Below are 22165 nucleotides of genomic sequence, written 5' to 3'. Positions count from 1 at the left end.
ATATATATATATATATATATATATATATATATTTGCTCAGGTAACTATATATATATATATATATATATATATACACATACATATATATATATATATATATATATATATATATATATATATATATATATATAGTTTGTGGACACCCAATCATCACACCCATATGTGCTTTTTGAACAACCCATTCCAGATTTAGTCCCCCCCATTTGCTGTTATAATAACCTCTATTCTTAAATATACATAATTTATATATATATATATATATATATATATATATATATATATATATATATATTTTACAACTATACAGTTGCACATGTTGATGTAATAAAGTTATATCGGTGAAATGTATTTTTCTGGAGAGATCTGAAATCAGCAGTTTAATTAACAAATCATCAGATTATTATTGCACTCTTGAGCTTTGGTGCTTCCTGTACAAGCAGAGGGTTTGTTCCTGTTCCGACAGTGTGGAAGAGTGACACTTTCTGCGCACTTGCGCACTACACTGAAGGCTATGCAGCTTCTTGTTGTTCCCCCAAGCCTTTTCCCCCCCACTGTATCTTGAACTAGAGCTTTAATTAGAAGTAGAGCTTTATTAACAATGTCAGCAGTCGTGCACGTTTTGCTGCCCTTCTTTCTCTGCATTGCTTTGGCGAACACTGACATTTTCAACAATGTGCTGGTGGACATGTCCTACGATCACTACGCTGAGAAGAGAGTGGATCAGCTTCCTGCCTTTCTGGCCATGCCGTTTAACTGCCTCGTAAACGTGGGTTACATTATAGTTGGTGTTTACTGGCTGAGCAGGAGGATGGATGATCCCCGAGCCGCTTACGCGAAGGACGTGTTCGCGCTTATGGCCCTCGCGTACGGACCGGTTCAGTGGACGCGCCTGGCCACGCTGCGCCGCGCTCCCTCCGTCCTGGACCAGTGGTTCACGCTGCCCATATTCGCGTGGGTGCCGGTGTGGTGTCGGGTCATTACGCACGGCTGGTCCGCTCGCTACGCGCTGGCTGTGGAGGTGTGCTCTGTGGCGAGCTACGCGCTGGCGCTGCTGCATGAGCACGGCTTTGACTTGGCTCTCGCTGCTCACATCGCGGTGGCGGTGCTGCAGGCCGCCGCGGCTCAGCGCACCTCCGGAGACGCGGTGTCTCTGCGCTACTTCACACACGCAGCGCTCTCCTGCGCCGGATTTGTGCTTTTAAAACTCCTGGACCACGAGCTGGCCAAATTCTGGCTCTTTCAAACTCTCACTGGACATTTCTGGTCCAAAGTGTGCGACATTCTGCAGTTCCACTACGCTTTCTGCTTTCTTACGCACCTTACGCAAATTGCGCACAAACGGACGTCATAAATCAGTGACGCTGAAACCAGACCAGGACAAGCTGCCAAGTCAAGCGGCTTTATTGTCATTTCAACCATATACAGCCAGATAGTACACAGTGAAACCAAACAACGTTCCTCCAGGACCATGGTGCTACATAACACAACACAGAAGTACAAGAGAATACACATTTTTTACACAAAGTGCACATGCAACATGTGTAAACAGCACAAGACAGTACAATGACTACCAAAACAGGACAACAGGCACAGTAAGAGACAGTGCAGCACCAACCAGTACACACTTCTAGTAAGAAAGTGAATCAAATATGACAGTAGTGCAAAAGGGTAGCAAATATAAGTTGCTGTAAATGTAAACATAACATACTATGACATAGTATTCAGCAGATAAGCTTATACTATATATATAGACATAGCAGTTATTGGGGTAGCAGCCAGGTAGAGAGTATAAATAGTGACAAAAAAATTACATACAATATTTTATAAATAAATATACCAGTGCCTTAATATCAATATGCCAGTGTCTTAATGGACATTACAGTAACAGTAATAATGTACACTGCTTTTGTAATCCTTTTTATTCTATGCAGATGTTATCATTTTTAAAGCAAATTTGTTTCAATGTATTGACAATTAACTATTAATTACTTACATTATTATATAGCATTAATATCATTCATTATATCTATTAAGAGCAGCTCAAACTGCTTTAAAGAAATTCTAGAAATTAAATAAACTCAATGTCATTTTATGTTCATTTTCAAGTGATAATATAGAAATAAAGGAAGACACTCAGAATTTGAATAAGTTACATTAGTAATAAATTGTAATTTTTTAATCAATATAAAAAAACTAATGTAAAAATGTTTTCTTCTGCCATTTAAAGTTGTAGCGAAGGACTGACAGATATAATGATTAATGCACATGAGCAGAGTGCTGCTTCTCCAATTTTCTATGGGTTAACTCAATAAAAGTTTGCAGCTTAGTTATAGTATATATATATATATATATATATATATATATATATATATATATATATATATATATATATACACACACATACATACATACATACATATATATGACCGTGCTAAAAATGTAATCCTTTTAACCCTAATAAACAGCTGGGATAGTATGAGCCACCCTGATAGTGATTGTTAGATTTAGAAAGGTGTATTAATTCAGTAAGCATGGTATTACAATAGACTACACTGAAGACAAACAAAGCTGTAATTATACTAAGCCTTATAAAATGCAATAAAATACTTCATATGTAGAGCAGTTATTGATAAAGACTTTTTAAAACCTTTTTAGCGTAGTGATATTTTTAACCTGGGGTCTCAAATACAGTAAGAACAGAAAGTGACCCAGTACAGAGCCTTGTAGTACACCATTTAGTGACATCATGGTCTGCTATACAGTATAGAAAATATGATATGATGGATTTTTATGGAGTTTACGCTTCACTAATGCACATGAATGAAGTAACAAAAAAAAAAAGCAACAAGTATAGCACAGCACAACCAATAGCTCACATCTCTGTGTGTCTCTATGCAGATGGTGTCCACTGAAACCACTGTTAAAATGAATGAATGAGTGAGTGCTTGCCTCACACAAATGCTTCAGAAATACATAGTTTGGTCTAAATGGAGTAAGAAGACGACATAACATCGCCTCAGAATGACTATCAAATATTCAAAGAAACACTGATAGTGAGAATGATCAGCTGCACTAATGACACTTTAAACCACAACCACAATACGAATACATTCTTTGAAATGAACAGATAATGTGTTTTTAAACAAATACAAATACAGATATACATACAAGGCGCATTATTTGTTTTTGTGGGACATAGTGGTAAGGTTCACTTCTTTAGTGGCCTAAAACTCTTTAGGCCACTCCCATTTCCAGTTAATATCCAAATATAGATACAGATAGTGGCATTGTGTTACGCTGCTAACAGAAAACTAACATGCTAAAAAGGGGGCTACTTATTTTTCTGTTTTAATCACTGTACCAAAGTACTGTCCTGCAGTTGTAATGAGACAAACCAATTTAAAAGTTTCAAAAAAAGGAATTAAATCATTCAAATTTATTATTCAAGCAAGTGCTAATTAAATAAGACCTTATCTTAAACCATAGTTAGCTTACCACCAACATGATTTATCACAATCATCTCTTTTTCCATATCAGTATTATGTGTCTATTTTTGTTATGCTAGTCAGTACAGGTTCAGGGAAGCTTGACTTTCTGCTGGTCCACAGAAGTGCAAGTACTGCCTCTCGAAAGTCTTGGTTAGTGCAGTAAATGATGGGGTTCAAACTACAGTCCAGATACGCCATTACTGCTGAAAGTGTTCTCAGCCACTCAGGAGATGGAGACAGATCCAGTCTCCCAAGAAGAATCAGCTAAAATATGTTTATAAGACAACACAAAATTTAGGATGTGTTAGGAAAAAAATAAATGATAGTTTTAAGTATACTGTTTGGTGCAGACAGTCAGCGTATGGGGTTATGATTTCTGGATACCAGTAGAAGGCATATCTTTTATAGTCATGCAAATAATGTGACAGCTGACTGTAGCTGACTGTTTAAAGAAACTAGAGTGGAAAAACTGGCATAAAATGTATCTCCATGAGGGATTATAATGATCGTAAGTGTCTTCAGGATTAATAAAACACAGCTACCAACATATGCTCATTCATTCTACACCGTGAAACTACAAAAATAATGTTTAGAGCAGCATAGAAAGAAAGAAGTTGTTTCCATTCATCACTCTAAATGGACCTTTAGTTTGTCCCTCTAAGGAACCCATATAGGTTCTATGTAGAACCCTGCAAAAAATTGTTTCTCTTTCAGAAAAGATTACAAGTAAAACCCCTTTGTAAAGCTAGAACTGTTTTTTACCCAAAGAACTGTTGAGGAACCTTTTTTTTTTTTTTTTATTTTTTTTTTACAGATTTTATATTTAACCATCTGCAGTTTGCAGAACCTCAACTATTGAGACCAATCCTTTTCCAGCTAATTTGAAAGACTACTCACCTCTGACACAGTAAAAGGAGTATAACAGACCAGATAAGTTCCCACCAAAAGGGGCGTGACGGATGATAAATCTGTCTGCCTACAGCACAGAGAAAGGAGAGTTTCCATTAAGGAGAGCCATTTTCACTCTCAAAAAGGCAAACTCTGTGTAATCACCTCACATGACTCACTGATAGACTGCATCAATCTACAGTCTGGGCTAGAAAGAAATTAGCTCCAGCCTCACTTCTTCATACCATTCTCTGTATTTTTCTTATTACTGTTGATGGTGAATGGTTCTGCAAGGGTCCAAATAATCCTTAAAACATTTATTAATAGCAATTAATCTAATGTGGATGCCAAAAATTAAACTTCATATTGATTTTTTTTAATCTTGCATCATGTTTACCATGATGCAGTTGTTTGTATTTTGATTGTTTACTCAAAATCAGACAGAATCAGGAATGGTGATAATATTGTTAATAATAGTGTTAAATATTGCAATATATTGTTTTTCTTGTGCATGATTACTGTCAGTACATTTTCTTGATAGAGTACATGAATTATAACTAAAAAATTCCTAAATTACAGTAAAAAACATGTATAACTAGCATAATTACATGGTCTGTATTCATTCATATCATACCTGGCACAGTTCTTCCCATAGCCAGCCCATGTCAGTAAGGAGCAGGCGATAATGAGCAGCAAAGGTGGGAGTAGTGTGATAAGGAAGGCGCAGAGTATGTAGACCAGCATGTCAGAGTAACTGTTCTCCCAGAACACAGCACACAGCATCTCTGCAGGGTCAAACCTAACATCCAGGGGTTAAGCAACAACTTAAACCAAACATGGAGAAACAGTACCTTCTCTGAGCTGTGCTGAATATTTTCAATAGTCATCTCACCTAACCCAATCATAGATCACTGGCACCACCCCAAACATGGCACCTAACAACCAGGAAGCCAAACATGCCACTACTAGGATGACAGACATGCATCTCCTAGTGGAGGCCAGGCCCATATACCGCTGGACACAGAGGAGTGCTGTCATACAAACCAGACAGAAGAAACAAGGTTTGAATCAACTATTAAAAAAGGATAATATGTCGATTTTGGCAAGTGACAGAGACTTACTTGATAACATGTCATATACATAAGAAATAAAACACAGTGAGGTGTCATATTATAGGAAAATAATCAGCAACTGGTGTTAAGCGGCTCAGCACAAAGCAGAGTTACTATTACAACCCAAAAGTTGATTATTTTCCAATAACAGCATGTTTCAAAGTGTTTTATATCATGGTGATTTGCAAACAATACCAATTTTGTATTTATTAAAGAAAAATGTTGAACGTTTTCACTTTTGTATGTGGAGGAACGTATGTGAAACAAGATAGTTTCATAAGCTTTGTTAGTTTCACTTACGGTGAAATACCATAATGTATGGCATTGTGTAAAGCCTGTTCTAATTCGCCTTTAATGACAGCAAGAAAAGAAATTATAAAGTATTTTATTTTTTTAACATGACAAATTTTCATGTGTAGCAGTTTCACTCGATGGCTGCTGGGGGGTGGGGGAATGTGGCATTGTGCCTAATGGCCTACTGAAGCTACGTCAAGAGTTTTAATTTTCACCTATGCTTCCGATGGAGGATGTGATGAAGGTGAACTTGAACAGGCTGACCACTTCACACCACGGTGACCTCTGACCTCCGGTCAAGACAGCCAGCAAGGAACCGGTTATGATCAGCATGGCACAGCACAAGTCAGAGAGTGTGAGGCTGACAAATGGGAGCCAGTAAACACACTGAAATTGATCCCTACACTGTGGGAGACAGAGGTAAATACCAAGATATTCAAGAGTTATTATTTATTATTATTATGTAGAGCCATACAAATTGCTGCTAAAATGATGCAGAAGCAATATATCCAATTACAAAAATTTTGTTGAGTGGATTCATTTGATTTGGCTATTGTTCACATTAACACAGACTTTGTCACATGACTACATTTTTAAAAATATGTTACATTGAACAAAAATAAAAATGCAACACTTAACCATTTAAAAAAGATTTATTGAAAATAATTTAATCAACGGAAATCAGACAACTAAAATTAGGCTCTTATTTATTTACAAATATGCCTCTCTTGGTCAAAGGCTCCCCAAAAACAGGGGAATACCCTGGAACATTTTGAAACGCCAGTAAGTGTGCACAGATCCTTGAGACATGGGGCCATGTTCTGTCGTGCTGAAAAGGTGAGGTGATGGCCATGGGTTAATGATCCTCAGGATTTCATCACGGCATTCAAATTTCTATTGATATGGAGAGAACCTGCCTGCCCATGCTGAACCCCACCTTCCCACCCCCCCCACCACCACCACCATACACACACACCACCACCACCACAGACCACACTGCTAACACCACTGTCATCAGCAAAATGCTCACACACATGAAACCATAGATGCTGTTTGCCATCTGCCTGGTCAAATTCAAATTGGATTCTGTGAGGAAACTGTTCTACTGTGCCCTAGTGGCCATTAGTGCCCTCTCATGTCTGTTATGACATCGAACTGCATTAAGATCAAGGCCTGAATAAGGACATTGTGCATGTTAATAATCTTCCCTAAGATCATTTCTGACTGTGCAGAAAGTCTTTAATTGTGCAAACTATTTGATCAGCTGTCTGTCTGTCTGGTTTCAGATGATCCCACAGGTGAAATTTGGCTTTTATATTTTTGTACAGTAAAAAAAAATTAATACTGGAGGTTTTACAGATTTGAATAGTCACCATTTTTGCAGTACATACAGAATACAGTATGTACACAATACACAGTGTGTAAAGACTGGACTGTATTGTAATAAATAATAATGAGAATTATCAGTGATGGCTCCTCATAAATCCTTCTTAAAGTAACAGAAGCATTTCTCTAATAAATTCAACATTGTTCTCACCACCATTTTAACAATCAGGACCAGGCCATTTCCCAGAATTCCCAGCACCATCTCAATACTAACAATGACCACGATCACAGACTTCTCCACACTGGACCATGTCTCCTCCACCAATTCAGTTCTGTTAGCTGTAATATTCACTAAAACAAAGAACACCACAGAGTGGCAGTAAATACTTGTGTTACTTTTGTTGCTTAGTTTGTTGTTGTTGTTGTTGTTATTTAATTATTTATGCCATAGTTTCTGTCATAGTGACAAGAAGATGACACAACAATCCAAAAAAATCAACAGAAGGTTTAAGGGCAGCTTAAAGAAAGTTCTCAAATCAGGCTACAGACCTGATTTAAATATATCAGTTTCTGCCATCTGGAGTTTTAAACTGATCTGAAAATGTAAAAAAAATTATATAATTAGGTAAAGATAGAAAACAGATGGAATTTTATATTTGGACATGCTAGAAATGTAAGCAGCGTACTGCTCTATTTGTATAATATTATTATTATTCTAGCAGTAGTGGCTACACTTAAAGAAATCCTGAAGATTGGAGTGGGGGGCTTTTGAGTTATTCAATATTATTTACATCACATTCAGAAATGAAGATGCAAATGATGAATTAATATTTTGGTTTTCTCCACTATTAACATATAAGCATACATTATTTGACTATTTTTTAAATGTGCAAACAATTGAAACATGAAATGTAAAACACTAATGCATGACTATATAAAGTGCGAACAATATGGTGATTTGAATATGAAGATTAGTATTCAAGTTCAAATTCAGCAACATGAATACACACAACAGTACAGTACACAGTACACACAAGAACTACACAAAAGAGCTGGATTTTCCTGGATAATTTTAAAATATAACTTAAATAACAACAGTTTCAGTTACAATAGAAAGCGTGATGATCTGCTGCAACACTCCGCTTACTAGTACCAATGACTGTGCTGCCCATGTTCTATAATACAAAAATGTATTACTTTTATTTAATTACTCACATGCTTAGTAAAGAAGTAGTATCTCAATCCACAATCCAACAATCAGCATTGTCAACCGCTTAAGATGGGAATTGCGCAAACACATGTATGCATGTGGGATAAACACCACCCCTGTCTTTAATTAAACTTATACTGCTTCATTAAGCATACGCTGTAAACTGCTTATTCTGCTGTTTCTGGTTCATTTCATGGCACACACAGATATACCTTTGTCTTAATATCCTTGTGAGGACCTTCCAGTTATTAATGCAGGTAATTAATGCTCTGATGACACCCTAACCTTAACCTCTAACCCTAACCTTAACCTCATTAACCCAAAGGAAACCTTTTAGCTCTTTTAGTTTTTCATGTAAAAGCTGCAATATGTGTAAAAAAAAAAAAAAGTTGTTTTCTTCATGGGAACATGAAGAACACGTGAGAGAAACTCACCATCTCCTCTACTGCTTTATTCATTTTTAAAAATTAATTTCAGAAATATTATTCTATGAAAACAACTAGGAGTCACATTCAAAGCAGCTACATTTAAATGAAAAGTGTGCATGCTATTTTACTCTTTTTCACTATCCTATCATGCTCCAGTAGAGTAGGAATTCAGCAGTAAAAATCGTCATCAAAAATTTCCCCATCCAGCTACCTCCACTAAACAAACTAGCGTTGTGTCTCAGATTGCATACATATGTACTGTTCTAAGTAGTAATACTAACTGGATCTGCCCTTTTAAACACACCTCCTGACTTGTTGAAAGGTGTGTCAAGAAATATAAACTCACCTTTCCCACTAGACTGGTAGGCCAATGCAAGGAATATTCCTTTGGTATGTTGTCGCAAATGTTATGCTTATTGTACTTTGCAAAAGTCTTAGACACATGCAAAGATGCCTTCAAAAATAATGAATATAATAATATTGATAATATAATGAATAACATATACAAAGTCAATATTTGGTGTGACAATCCTTTGCTTTAAAAGAATCATCAGTAGTCTCACGCACACTTTCTGAAGTTTTATGTGGTAAATAGCTGGTAAGTTTTACTGGGCATAGTGGAGAATCTGCCACAGTTCTTCTGGAGACTTTGACTGTCATCGGTTTCTTTTCAGCAGCCTTCATTATATTACTTGTCTGAAAAGTGGTTTGTTATGTAGTATGTAACTTTCTTTACTGACCTACAATTTTTTTTTCTGTAACATTTAATTTTTTTGTTGGAACAGTAATGTTTGGAAATATAAGATGTTTTGTACTGACTCGATAATGCAGAAATCATTATATAACTATCTATAACAAAAATTGTACTTAAAAAATAGGCTGCCTAATACTTTTGCACAGTAGTATATGTTACTGACATAATAAAGTGTTCAAATGTTACAGTAGTCCTAAATTATAAATCTTGAATTAAAAAAAAGTAGGGTGGTCAAGGCTTGGGGTTGCAGAAAATCCATTTGGGGTCGTTGTTTAAAAAGTTTGGGAACCTCTGACCTACAGAATGGTATCTGGAATGCTATATAGCAGTGATTACGTAATCTTTGTATTTTTGTTGGAATATATATATATATATATATATATATATATATATATATATATATATATATATATATATATATATATGTGTGTGTGTGTGTGTGTGTGTGTGTGTGTGTATGTCTACATACATATATCTATATATAACACAAGAATTTCCCTTATGGGATCAATAAAGTCTATCTATCTATCTATCTATCTATCTATCTATCTATCTATGTGTATATAAAAAAAATCTAATTAGACTTAAATTACCTAACGGTAAAATAAGAGAACAGAACAAGACTAATAAACTGAAGGTCAATATTAAATCACATGAAAATGTCAGACAAAAAAAAAAAGAAAACTTGAGTTCAGTCACGTGGTCAGTGGTACTTCCGGCGTCTCGAATGTGCGTTTCCTAAATCGTCCGCTGTTCTGGTTTAGAAGGCCAAATAGCGACAACCCGGTGAGTGTTATGTGTATTAACGTGTACAGCTCGGTGTTCGTGAGATTTTGGCGTGTGTCTGTTAGAGTTTGTAGAGGCGATTCAGTGCACATGATCTGATCCAGACAAACCCGACGCTGCGTGAGGAGTTTGGCTGCAGTAGCGTGACAGTCATTGAAAGTCCTTGAGAGTGCAGCAGCTAGTCTGTGTATATGTTCGTCTAGATGAGTGTTTTCAGCCTCGACTGGAAAGACAAGGATCATTCTTAATCCGCTGTTTATCAACAAAACTCTCACTGTCTCCAGTAAAACTGTTAATGTTCATGCTATTTCCGACATCATGTTAACGAGCTAATATTTCTTATGGCTAGCTAGCTGCCATGGCTGAGTGTTTGAAACTCACAGAGCACTTCTTTATATTTCTAGCTAGCTCATCTTGCAGAGCGTTATTCAGCTCCACCCTGGCATGCACAACAAGCCGAACAGAATATTTACAAGCTGTTAAAAAGCACTTTGAGAATATCTGGATAACAGCAGCAGATACTCGAGTTCAGCGGAACTAATGTGTTGTGTTTGTGTTTCCTTCGGTGCAAAACTTCGCGCGCCTGTTTGCTGGCGTTTCAGGAAGACAGCACAGTATGCTGGACAAAATTGTTTACATAGCTTCTGAATTTTAATTGTCATAAAACAATTAAAGTCCAAAACCACATACTGTTCATTAGGTAGTGCACTACTTAGGATATTTTAACAATTTATAAACATATAATATATAAAAATATACATAGAAACACTCATGTACTCTCACAAATCACTGTCTGTAAAAGTTTAGTGTCTAGAGGATGCAGGACATCCAGGATGAGCTTTATGGTTTATATAATCCAGAGCAGAGCACCAGTTCACACTGAACTTGTGGAGCTGGGGAAATTCAGGGTGTTAGGGGAGGTGATTTTACAGGCTGTGATGGAGTCCATGCTCACCTTTTCAATATCTGTCTGCTACAGCAGTAGGAGAGAGAGCAGCTGGACAAAATAGTTTACATAGCTTCTGAATTTTAATTGTCATGTTTTTTGCCCACCATAATAAATTCCTGCCAATCTGGTGCTTGGTGTGGCTGTGAGACGAAGGCATTATTCAACACCCAGTCTTGTGTAGGACAACTAAAAAACAACTGAAATTTACTCAGAGAAAAGTTGACCATACGAACGTTCTGGGAATTATTCAGTAATTTACTAGGAAGTATTCCCTCTAGCTTGGGGTCCTGGACACACAGCATGTTAAAATGTAGAAATAATGTGATTTGTAGTGCAGACTGTGTTTACAGTAGTCAGTAATATGCTGTTTGGTCCTTTCATCTGTTTTTTTTTTTTTTTTTTCCCTCAACATGTGTAATCAGAATCAATCTTGTACTGTAAATGTTAAAAAAACTGCCAGTGAAACAATATCAAAGAGTCAAAACAATGATCACTAACACAGTAAGATGCAAAAGAAAAATAAAACATTATTCTAGTAGCTTTGGGATAATAAGACATTCTAATTTTAAATTTAAAATATTTAATTTTATGTTTTTTGCTACAATTTCCTCAGTTTCTCAATTACTTAATATTGTTTTTACATTATTATTAATTTATTTATTAATTGATTATTTATAATTTTTTTATTATTTATTAATGCATTTTTTTTTGTAAGAGAGTGAACAATGGACCAGTAGTAAATTTTTATTAACTTCTGTGACTACAAATTGAATGTAATTTTTCTCAACTTTAATTGAACCTGTTAAGGTTTTCATTGGACTCGCCCTAGTATTATGCTTCTTTATTCACATGTAAGGAAAACCATCAATACATTTTTGTGTGTGTGATATTTGAGTAGGAAAATTAAAGAATATTATATATTACATGTCATGTTATCCATTTTCCCTGTCTTAAAATCCAAGTATTAAATCTTAGTTGTAAAACTGTAGTGTATTTTATTCCAGGCTTGATGGCTGCATCATTACGTCTGCTCTTTTCTGTGTCCAGGCCAGGTACGATGTTTATGTGCTGGGAATACATTTTTGGCTTAGAGTGTGTACAGTTAAATATATGCTGTTATGTCTTTTTTTTTTTTTTTTTTCCTCAGGCTCCTTTGTAGCGAGCCACAATCTTGTGCGTCCTCTCAGTTTATCAGCGCATAGAGAGGGTTACAGTAAGTGTTATGTGTGCACAGATCCATAACAACATACAATATTTAGCTTTATGCCATGCATTATATAATCTCTAATGTCTTGTATTATATAATCCCTCTTTCTCTGTAGAATATGTGAATGCTCAGGAACCTCTCAATGATATGAAGTCCATCACAGACCGAGCCGCTCAGACCCTGCTGTGGACAGAGCTGTTCCGAGGTCAGTAACGAAATTTTGCCTTTAAACCCCAAAGCACAAGCACAGACTCTAAATTCAGCACATCTGTGCTGTCATAAGAAAACATTGTACCTCCAGTTTCCTTTTTTTCCCACATTGTTGAAAATGCCAGCTGCTAGAAATGGTCCAAAATAATTTAGAATAAAATCCATTAACTATGAAAAATTAGGGATTAAGACCAGGCCATGCTTAAGTGTCAGTGTCTTACTGGAAGTGTAGAATGAGCCAGAATGAAATAATATTAATAAGCAGAATGAAATTGTTCTTCTGCCATAGTATCATCTTTTTTTTGTAAACTACAGCTCACTCACCTGTATAAACCTCTGAAGATAATGAAATTGCCATGTTTTAGGTTTGGGAATGACTATGAGCTATCTTTTCCGTGAGCCTGCCACCATTAACTACCCGTTTGAGAAAGGCCCACTGTCCCCTCGTTTTCGCGGAGAGCACGCGCTGCGCCGATACCCGTCTGGAGAGGAGCGCTGCATCGCCTGCAAGCTGTGTGAGGCTATCTGCCCAGCACAGGTATATATATACACACACACACACACACACACACACACACACATCTCCTTCTATAGCTCAGTAATATTTTGACTAGCTGATTGTGATAGCTTCACACATTCCCTTTCTAGGGATTTTAGTGTTTTGTTGCAGTGGTGACTACTAATAATGGAAAATAGTAAAAACAATCCTTAAAACATTAAAAGATTATAAAATGTTTAATGTGTGTGTAAATTTGTAAACCAAATTTAAGAAGTTATGAAGTTATTATAAGAGCAAAGGGAAACTAAATCTGAAATGGGATGTTCAATAAGCGCATATGGGTGTGATGGTCAAGTGTCCACAAACTTTTGGCCATATCGTGTATTTTACATTAGTTAACTGTCTAATGTCAATTTAAACCAATGGGGGAAAAAACCCTTCGAGCTTCTTGTTTCATCTATCTATCTATCTATCTATCTTTATATATTTGAAGGAATATAGGATTATAATGTACTGTGTAAAGTTACAGTGAAAATGCATCGTAAATGTTAAACAAGTAGTTTTTCTTCATAAATTGCCTGATTGTGATTTTAGTATTCAGTAATATTGTACTGTTTAATATATTTTAACCAGGATCTTGCAGCCTTAATTGACACTGACATATTGCACTTTGAAAGTCTGGTATCAGATTTGTGAGAGTGTAATACTAAAATGTCATTGTACTGAATCTTTGTAATGATAAAACACACACACATCCATCTGCTGTCAATTCCCAGGCCATTACAATCGAAGCTGAACCTCGTGCTGACGGCAGCAGGCGAACAACACGTTACGACATCGACATGACAAAATGTATCTACTGTGGTTTCTGCCAGGAGGCCTGCCCCGTGGATGCCATTGTAGAGGTGAGCTGTAGTCAGTCTGCTGGTTACAGTTATTTCTTTCCTGTAATCTGTTTGAATGTTGTGTATTACTGATGTGTGTATGGCACATTTAAACTTATTATACAGCATCTCAACCATGCCTCACTACTTTTTTCTTGTGTTTGTCTCTGCTTTTACTCAGGGGCCAAACTTTGAATTTTCTACAGAGACTCACGAGGAGCTTCTTTATAACAAGGAAAAGCTGCTCAATAATGGAGACAAATGGGAGGCTGAGATCGCAGCCAATATTCAGGCTGACTATCTTTACAGATAGACAGACTGTCTGGGTTCTGGCACACACACTGACTGACTGACTGACTGACTGACTGACTGACTGAATGCCAACTGAGTTATCTTCATCAAAAGCGATCACTGATAAATTGTTCAGAGTTTATTCCTGATTAAGGTTGAGAGGCCCAAAGGATTTCAGCACAAACACCATGGTATAATGATTGACTCTCTAATAATTAAAGATGGTGATAATACAATGATGCTTTTAGGAAACTCTCTGCCCAGAAAGTCCTACTGGTTCTATCAATCCTGAAATCTGTTCAAAAACCATGGCACTTGCGTACTGTACTTCAGTACAAAACCTCTGACTAACACACACACACACACACACACACACACACACTGTACAGTTTCCTCACACACACTCTACATACATACTGTCCCAAAAGCACACCTCAGAGTGGTGCGACATGTGAGACAGCCTAAAAGCCATCAATTTTGCTTAAAAATAACTCTGCCTACCCTAAACACACAGCTCAGCAATAGTGGTATTGCAGAAAGAACATTTGTGTTGCTCTGATGTTATGACAGAAAGACAGACAGGATTGTGTGTCCGTATAATAACTGTACAAAATACCTGTATTGAATAAATTAATGTTGAAAAAAGAGCCAGCAGTCTCTTCTTTCTTTACCTTCATGTGATGTGGGGATTCCAGTAACATATAGGTTTTAATGGGCAGAATTAATAAAATGGTATATTGCACCCATTCATTTTGCATTTCTGTATTTTGCATGAAAACACAGTGGAGTAAAATCCAAATGGCATGCCTGTCTGATCAATATTTTACAGCTGAATTGATCGCTTAACATGTTGCATTGTTAGGTTAACAGCTGTTCACCTGATTTGAAGCTGTTTACGTAAATTTATAACTGCTCTTACAAAAGATAGAGAATATTGGATTATCCATAGTTACACAATTGCTTTAGTGTAAAGCAGTAGAGAATGAATTGGGGCAAAGTTATTATTGTAAACAATTACATAAAATTTAAAAAAATGATGAAATTGTATTAAAGAATCAAAATGAAACATAATACTTAGTGGCAGTATAATATAAAAATGTGCAAGATATATGTCATGAATAATCTTATACTAAATCACTACTATGAATTAAACTGAAAGTCCATGGAAATTAATACCCTCCAAATATCCTGTTTGGGAGACTGTAATGAAAAGTTTGTGCAGTAAGTCATTGAGCTTGTTGGCGCATGCGCAGTGTCTGCTTCCTCTTCATTTGTCGGTCATTGAGAGGCGTCCATGAAGAGACAGATTAAAGGGCTCCATCCAGGGTTGCCAGAATGGGATTTAATTGAACAGATTTAATTTGGAAAGGTTCTCTTCAAATGGTCCAAGCATATAATCTGGCCCAAAAACTAAATAAATAAAATAAAAATTACAACATAGTGATAATGATTTGATTTTTCAGCATAAATGTTTAAATGCATCACTGATAAAAATCCATCATTCGGCTTGTCAATCAGCTTCATCCACTAATATGTCTATATAATTATATAAAACTTTCCATAACAAGAAAGAACTTTCAATAATATCCTAAACTATTATAATTCACTATCCAGTTTAACTGCAAATAATCCATACAGTACACACATGTGAAGCATGTCAAAATAAGCTAATAAATAATAGAAATGAAGGCACCTATTAGATTAAAAAAGTGACCTTTCCAATTTAATCATCATTTGTTTATAGAGAATTCCCTTTGTTTTAAACTGCCATCTGACTGGAAGCTGAAATCCCAATCTGGCAACGCACAACTGTCACTCTAATCCGCTCTGAGAGGCTTAGAAATACTATGTGGAGAAGGCACTGGCATACTGTTTATTTATTTCTGATTTTGCAATGAAAATACACTGCCTAAAATTTAAGCATTAAATCTATTTGAAATTATTCAGAATATGTGGTTCCTCTTAATGATCAGTTTTCCAGTCTGACAGCAGATTTTTCTTTCCATTTTGCTTGAAACTTACATTAAATTGTTTAAATTGAAAAGCCTTAGCACCAAGATGAAGGACCGACTGGCACAGCTGAAGGAGGTGAGACTTCTATTTCTATTTCTCTCAGTAAAATTCTTCAGATTGAGATGGCATTAGTATTGATGCTCAGATATCTAAAGCTTACAATCTCAGAAAAAGGGGTACTAATATGGGCATGTTCTTGTCACTAGGGTGATGGCCTCAAGGGTGCATCTTTTGTACCTATAGTGTGTATCATTTGCCTGGAAATGTGCATGTAGACAAGTGTATTACACTAAAAGCTAATTACAGGTACAAGAATAGTTCCTAATGTCCAATTATGTACTTCAATTCAGTGCACTCTACACTTATATTCCTATATAAAAGATACATTCTACAGGTAAAAATGATGTAGTATAGAGAGTGCCATTCCGGTGACAAGGAAAGGTAGAGTTTAGTGTTTTTTTTCCTGAGAGTGTATATGCAGAAAAGGTATTCACTCAAACAGACCTTTATAATACAAATACTAATAAGAAACAGTCTCTGTAATGATGCTGATTCACAGGTTTAGCTATGGGATCATGCCAGATTGGAATGATTGTTATGAGACTAACCGCAAATTTAAATCCACTCATTGTAAACCAGTCAACATGTATGGATCCCGATCACCCAAACGAAATTTGTCTTCCAGTTAAATTTAATTATAAATGTAACATTTGGATAAAAACCTACCCAAACAGACAACACTGATTTATAGGCATTCTGCCAATTCCCTCCTACACAAACTAGTGGGGTAGAGGGGGTGGGAAAGGATTAAGCCAAAAGAGATTAGGGGGGAAAGGCTTCTCCCATTCCTGTCCTTTACAAATGATATATGATGTGGTCACCTTCTTGCCCACAGTGCAGACTTATTTAGGCCATTGCCTTTGGTTGCTATAAAATGGGTCCCTGGCAGTATTTTTGGTGAGTCTGTGTCTGACTGTGGGTTCTTCTGTCAGAAAACAGACCAAGCACCTGATGATGTGGAGATCCAGGTGGAAAATAAAGAATTTATGGATGAGTTCTTTGCTCAGGTATGTCACACACACTGTTATTAACAGCGCAGACGTTCTTTAAGGAGGTGTCATACTGTTATTTACAGTGTGTGTGTGTGTGTGTGTGTGTGTGTGTGTGTGTGTGTGTGTGTGTGTGATTTTTATCAGATTGAAGAGATCCGCACCAGTATTGAGAAGATTGATGAGAATGTGACTGAGATAAAGCGCCTGTATTCTCTTATCCTCTCTGCACCTACCTCAGACCAAAGTAAACCTTCTTAGTCATCTCTCCCCATATCTCGTTTCAATTTTACATCCCATTAATCATTTTAATTCCACTCTTTTCTACAGAACTTACTGCTGCCAATTCTCTGTATTTTACCCATTTCCTCACTTCAGGGGTTTTACTTTCTGACTCGTCTTTCTCTTTGCTCTCTCAGAGACACAAGACGACCTGGAAGCCATCACCAATGAAATCAAGAAATTAGCCAACAACGTTCGCAACAAACTCAAAAGTGGGTTTTCATTTACAAAAAAGAATATCCAAAGCCACATCATGTAACTCAATAAAGCGTAATGGGTAATGGTTTAATACTTTAATGTTCTACTGACCCAGACTGTCTCTAAAATTTAATGCAACACAAATCGGTAGTACTGCGTGGACCTGAAAGAAATGGAGGGAATGTGAGATACAAAAAATAAAAAATGTACATATTTATCTTATCTTGCTACTCTCTGGTCAAGTGACATGAACATAATTATTGTTATATAAATTTCTGTGTTAAAATGATTTTTATTGCCCAGGTGGAAAATTGAGCCAAGCATATAAAACACATTTTAGATTTTTTTGTACTTTTTTTTTCAGTATTTCATTGTAGCACCCCAAAGTTGATTATTTTCCAATTACAGGACTCCCAACATGCTTTATTCCTTTTATACCATAGTAATTTGCTATTAAAGGACAACATGTAATTTTTATACATTTACAGTTACATTAGTTTATGTTATCACTTATGTTATAGCAGCTATAAATGTCAAGGTGAGCATTAACACTGAAAAAAGTGATTTCTTTGTCAAAATATTATAAAATATTATAAATTTGATCTTGTCTTCAGGCATCGAGCAGAGTTTGGAGTCAAATGCAGAGGAGAGAGTTTCAGCCGATATGCGGATAAAGAAATCTCAGGTAATGTATATACATTTGTTTGGTAGATGGTTACAAGTATCTTACAAGTAAGCAGAATACTGTACACTGAAAGCATTCAGCTGAGTAATTAAGGAGGAAGGTTCTCAATTAAATGTCCAAACTGGGTTTCTGGCAATCCTGAGATCTGAACTAACAACCTTTCTTGTCACTAATGCAGATGTTACGTAACAGTGCTACTCAGTTTGATTGAACGAGTCACATCCTACCTTTCTCTTTGTCTTTATAATTTCTCCCAGCACGCTGTCCTAGCAAGAAAGTTTGTGGAGGTTATGACCAGGTACAATGAAGCACAAGTAGAATTCAGAGACAAGAGCAAAGGGCGGATCCAGAGACAGCTAGAGATCAGTGAGTCACGCACCTGATCCCAACACACACAGTATGCACCCAATGTCACATACTACAGGGTGTCCCAAAAGTCTCCATACATAGGGGACTGTGTATGCCAGCACCACGTCAGTTGTGCCTTTGTCAGTGGATGTTCATGGACGTCCACTTCTCGGTTGGTCTGCAATTTGTTAATAAGGTGACAGTGTCGTGTTCGATGTGCTTGCCATATTTCCTATTAAAGTCTATTGCAACCTTGTGACAGCTTCCCAATACAACCATGAGAATGATTTCAATATGTTCTTCTTTTATCAAAGGCATTCTTAGAGGTTATCTGAAAAAATATATGTAATATAAACTAAGTATGAAAAGTTTTGGAAGACATTTTGCCAAAAAGTGTTAATTTCTCCCATGTATGGAGACTTTTGGGACATCCTGTATACATTAAAATACATTTATATTAATACAAATAAGACTGTTGTGCAGTCATTTAATAATTAATGATACCTAAAGAGTGTGTAACAGAAAGTGACAAGATTTCTTTCTCCAATGTAACAGCGGGTAAAACCACCACTGATGAGGAGCTGGAGGAGATGCTGGACGGTGGCAATGCTGCTGTCTTCACAGCAGGGGTGTGTGTGTGTGTGTGTGTGTGTTTTCTTAATGTAACAGCATCCTTCTTTTGGTTTATTTAATGTTTCAATTTACATTTTTGTATTCTTGTGCATACATTTGTGTTAAGCTATTAGCAGCTGATTAACAAACAAATGTCGTACATTTGTTTTGTGTGCAGATCGTGGACTCGGCCATCTCCAAGCAGGCCTTGAGTGAAATTGAAGCGAGACACAAAGACATCATGAGACTGGAGAGCAGCATTAAGGAGCTGCATGACATGTTTGTGGACATTGCCATGCTAGTGGAGAATCAGGTAAAACATCAGCAGCTCTGTATTTCTGATATCAGAACAAGCTTGGAGCTAGAACAGGGGATTTAAGTATTCACTCAGGGTTCTGTGTCCCAAAGGCAAGAACATTTTTACTGTTAGGTAGTTCACTAATATTTGATCCCATATTTGATAGCTTTAGTACGATTTGTCATCAGGTTAACAAAGTAATTTGTTTTAAATATTGCTAACTGGATTTTTTTTTGTCATTGACCTCTGCTTTATCGGCATTTGTGTACAGGGAAGCATAATTGACAGGATTGAAAGCAACATGGACCAGTCTGTGGGCTTCGTGGAACGAGCAGTGGCTGACACCAAAAAAGCAGCCAAGTTCCAACAGGAAGCCCGGAGGGTAAATTGTGAAATTAAATATCTCACAAGTTTATCACATCCATGTATGCAATTGAGCCATCTTTTAAATGGCAATGTTACTTTTACCAAAAATGACAATAATAATATAACTCAGGGATTCAATAATACACTAAATGGCCAAAAGTTTGTGGACACCTGACCCTCACACTGGGTGTCACAAAATTGGAAGCACACAATTATATAGAATGTCTTTGTATACTGTAACATTACAATTTCCCTTCACTGGAACTAAAAAACACCCCAACAAGGCTGGAGTGGAAGAACATGAATGGCCTGCACAGAGCCCTGACCTCAACCCCACTGAACTGCTTTGGGATGAACTGAAACACTGACTGTACACCAGTCCTCCTCACCTGGCATCAGTGCCTTAACTCACTAATGACCTTGTGGCTGAATGGACACAAAACCCCACAGCCATGTTCCACAATCTAGCAAAAAGCCTTCACATAAGAGTGGAGGATATTATAAAAGGAAAAAAAACAAAATCTGGAATGGGATGTTCAAAAACCACATATAAGTGTGATGGTCAGGTGTCCATATAGTTTTGGCCATATAGTGTATGTACTGAACATGTGTACAGTAATAATTTTGGCTATTTATTGGAGACATAAAACTTTTATTCATGAACTTTTCATTTACAGAACTCATTTTAAACCCATTATTGTCAATAAACTCTGGTTAACATTATTTATAGACTTTTTGTTTTTGATTTATGGAGGTATGGATTAAACCCATTCAGTTCAAGTGACCAGGCAAACAGTCTAATAACTGTAGGAACTCAATAATAAATATTACAACTTTGATAAGCATGAGTTCTGATTTCCATCAGTGTAACAATGTTTTTAAAAATGAAGGACCCCCTGGCTATGCTTCACACACTAACTTCTTTTGAGTATATAAATAAATGAAATTTTAATCAGCATGAGACTTCAGTCTCTGATTCCGTTATTCAGTTTTTCTGTTAAGTTTTGTTTTCTTCTTCGTTTTTTTAAATTTTCAATTGTTGTCTTGTTTTTGTCCCATTTATGACTCTATCCATTCTCAATCATTGACATATCTGTCTGTCTTTTGCTGTCTCACTAATCCTGCTCATCTCTCTCTCTCTCTCTCTCTCTCTCTCTCTCTCTCTCTGTTGTCACTTGCATATTATTTTGCCCCATATTGCATGCTTCACTTTTCCACTCGGGCTTCTCTCGTCACCCACAATAGAAACAGATGATGATCACATTGTGTTGCATCATTCTTGCGGTCATCATTGGCTCCCTCGTGTACAGCTGGTTGAAGTAAGAATTCTGCTGGGTAAAATATTAACATTTTAAGTATGTTGTGCTTTGATTTGGATAGAATACACATCATACACAGTCTTTACCATCTATAAGGGAGTTTGTAACTGCGTCTTTTGCTCTTGATTCTTCCTCATAACACAGGTGAAGAGGTCCAAGAGCCAACTCAGAGTGGAGTCTTAGACATCAATCAAGAGATGATGCTGCAGACTCACAGGCTTTCTTTGCCTTTCCTCTCTTTTATATTTCCATTGTTTGTCCTTGTTTTCATTTTTTTTTTTGTTATCCTAAATGTTCAACTTACTTTACTTGCTCTTTGTAGGCCTACATAACAGTCTGCTATGTGTAATCCCTTTTTGTGAAGAGTCAGGTTTTTTTTTTTTTTGGGTAGGTAGACCAGAATAATAGTATTTATTTTACTGAAAGCACAAATTCTGAGTTTTAACTGATGCACTGCCATTATCTGCCGGTGGAGGGCGCTTATGCTGTATGTTTTATGAACACTCAATGGCTGTGTGCTAAAAATGAGAGCTTCCTCCTGAAATCAGGTTCACCTACTTAAAAACAATCAATGAAGTTGAATAAATAAACGAATAATTGAAAAGGAATGGAAAACGTTTTTTTTTTTTTTTTTTTTTTTTTTTTTTTTTAAATTAAGCAGTAATATTA

General features: G+C 36.4%; 4 protein-coding genes across 4 annotated transcripts; 3 read left to right on the top strand and 1 right to left on the bottom strand.

The window, feature by feature from the left end:
* The first annotated feature begins 493 nt into the window (after window positions 1-493).
* Window positions 494-2314, top strand: tmem187 (transmembrane protein 187). The gene has a single exon (XM_026935196.3). It carries the CDS (start codon window positions 599-601, stop codon window positions 1349-1351), a length of 753 nt encoding a protein of 250 aa, XP_026790997.3. The 5' UTR covers window positions 494-598; the 3' UTR covers window positions 1352-2314.
* A 1148-nt stretch (window positions 2315-3462) lies between these two features.
* On the bottom strand, window positions 3463-8280 carry si:dkey-9i23.8 (beta-1 adrenergic receptor). The gene is made up of 7 exons (XM_034301424.2): window positions 8256-8280; window positions 7320-7459; window positions 5998-6187; window positions 5269-5407; window positions 5011-5175; window positions 4386-4464; window positions 3463-3752 (listed from the first exon to the last, which is right to left on the bottom strand). The coding sequence occupies exons 1-7, from the start codon at window positions 8278-8280 to the stop codon at window positions 3540-3542; spliced, it is 951 nt and encodes a 316-aa protein (XP_034157315.2). The 3' UTR covers window positions 3463-3539.
* A 1899-nt stretch (window positions 8281-10179) lies between these two features.
* On the top strand, window positions 10180-14973 carry ndufs8a (NADH:ubiquinone oxidoreductase core subunit S8a). Its single transcript, XM_026935239.3, has 7 exons — window positions 10180-10286; window positions 12240-12287; window positions 12383-12448; window positions 12558-12647; window positions 13018-13190; window positions 13928-14056; window positions 14217-14973. The coding sequence occupies exons 2-7, from the start codon at window positions 12245-12247 to the stop codon at window positions 14346-14348; spliced, it is 633 nt and encodes a 210-aa protein (XP_026791040.1). The 5' UTR covers window positions 10180-10286; window positions 12240-12244; the 3' UTR covers window positions 14349-14973.
* A 124-nt stretch (window positions 14974-15097) lies between these two features.
* Window positions 15098-22122, top strand: stx3a (syntaxin 3a). Its single transcript, XM_026935173.3, has 11 exons — window positions 15098-16414; window positions 17332-17406; window positions 17536-17635; window positions 17808-17882; window positions 18483-18553; window positions 18811-18919; window positions 19457-19530; window positions 19692-19826; window positions 20083-20193; window positions 21423-21496; window positions 21641-22122. The coding sequence occupies exons 1-11, from the start codon at window positions 16385-16387 to the stop codon at window positions 21642-21644; spliced, it is 858 nt and encodes a 285-aa protein (XP_026790974.1). The 5' UTR covers window positions 15098-16384; the 3' UTR covers window positions 21645-22122.
* The last annotated feature ends 43 nt before the right edge of the window (window positions 22123-22165 follow it).

Source organism: Pangasianodon hypophthalmus, chromosome 3, assembly GCF_027358585.1.
Source record: "Pangasianodon hypophthalmus isolate fPanHyp1 chromosome 3, fPanHyp1.pri, whole genome shotgun sequence".
In the NCBI taxonomy this organism is placed as follows: domain Eukaryota; kingdom Metazoa; phylum Chordata; class Actinopteri; order Siluriformes; family Pangasiidae; genus Pangasianodon; species Pangasianodon hypophthalmus.
Note: the sequence above shows the minus strand (reverse complement) of the source record. Positions and strands in the feature narration are given on the sequence as shown.

Bases quoted from the DNA above. Each gene is read 5' to 3' on its own strand.
- tmem187 (XM_026935196.3), top strand. From the start codon at position 599: ATGTCAGCAGTCGTGCACGTTTTGCTGCCCTTCTTTCTCTGCATTGCT.
- si:dkey-9i23.8 (XM_034301424.2), bottom strand. From the start codon at position 8,280: ATGGGCAGCACAGTCATTGGTACTA. The intron at 7,460-8,255 runs GTAAGCGGAGTG...TCTTTGTTTTAG, and splicing joins CAGCACAGTCATTGGTACTA to TGAATATTACAGCTAACAGA. The intron at 6,188-7,319 runs GTGAGAACAATG...TGTCTCCCACAG, and splicing joins TCCTGATTGTTAAAATGGTG to TGTAGGGATCAATTTCAGTG.
- ndufs8a (XM_026935239.3), top strand. From the start codon at position 12,245: ATGGCTGCATCATTACGTCTGCTCTTTTCTGTGTCCAGGCCAG. The intron at 12,449-12,557 runs GTAAGTGTTATG...CTTTCTCTGTAG, and splicing joins AGCGCATAGAGAGGGTTACA to AATATGTGAATGCTCAGGAA. The intron at 13,191-13,927 runs GTATATATATAC...GTCAATTCCCAG, and splicing joins AGGCTATCTGCCCAGCACAG to GCCATTACAATCGAAGCTGA.
- stx3a (XM_026935173.3), top strand. From the start codon at position 16,385: ATGAAGGACCGACTGGCACAGCTGAAGGAG. The intron at 16,415-17,331 runs GTGAGACTTCTA...TTCTTCTGTCAG, and splicing joins GACTGGCACAGCTGAAGGAG to AAAACAGACCAAGCACCTGA. The intron at 20,194-21,422 runs GTAAATTGTGAA...CACCCACAATAG, and splicing joins TCCAACAGGAAGCCCGGAGG to AAACAGATGATGATCACATT.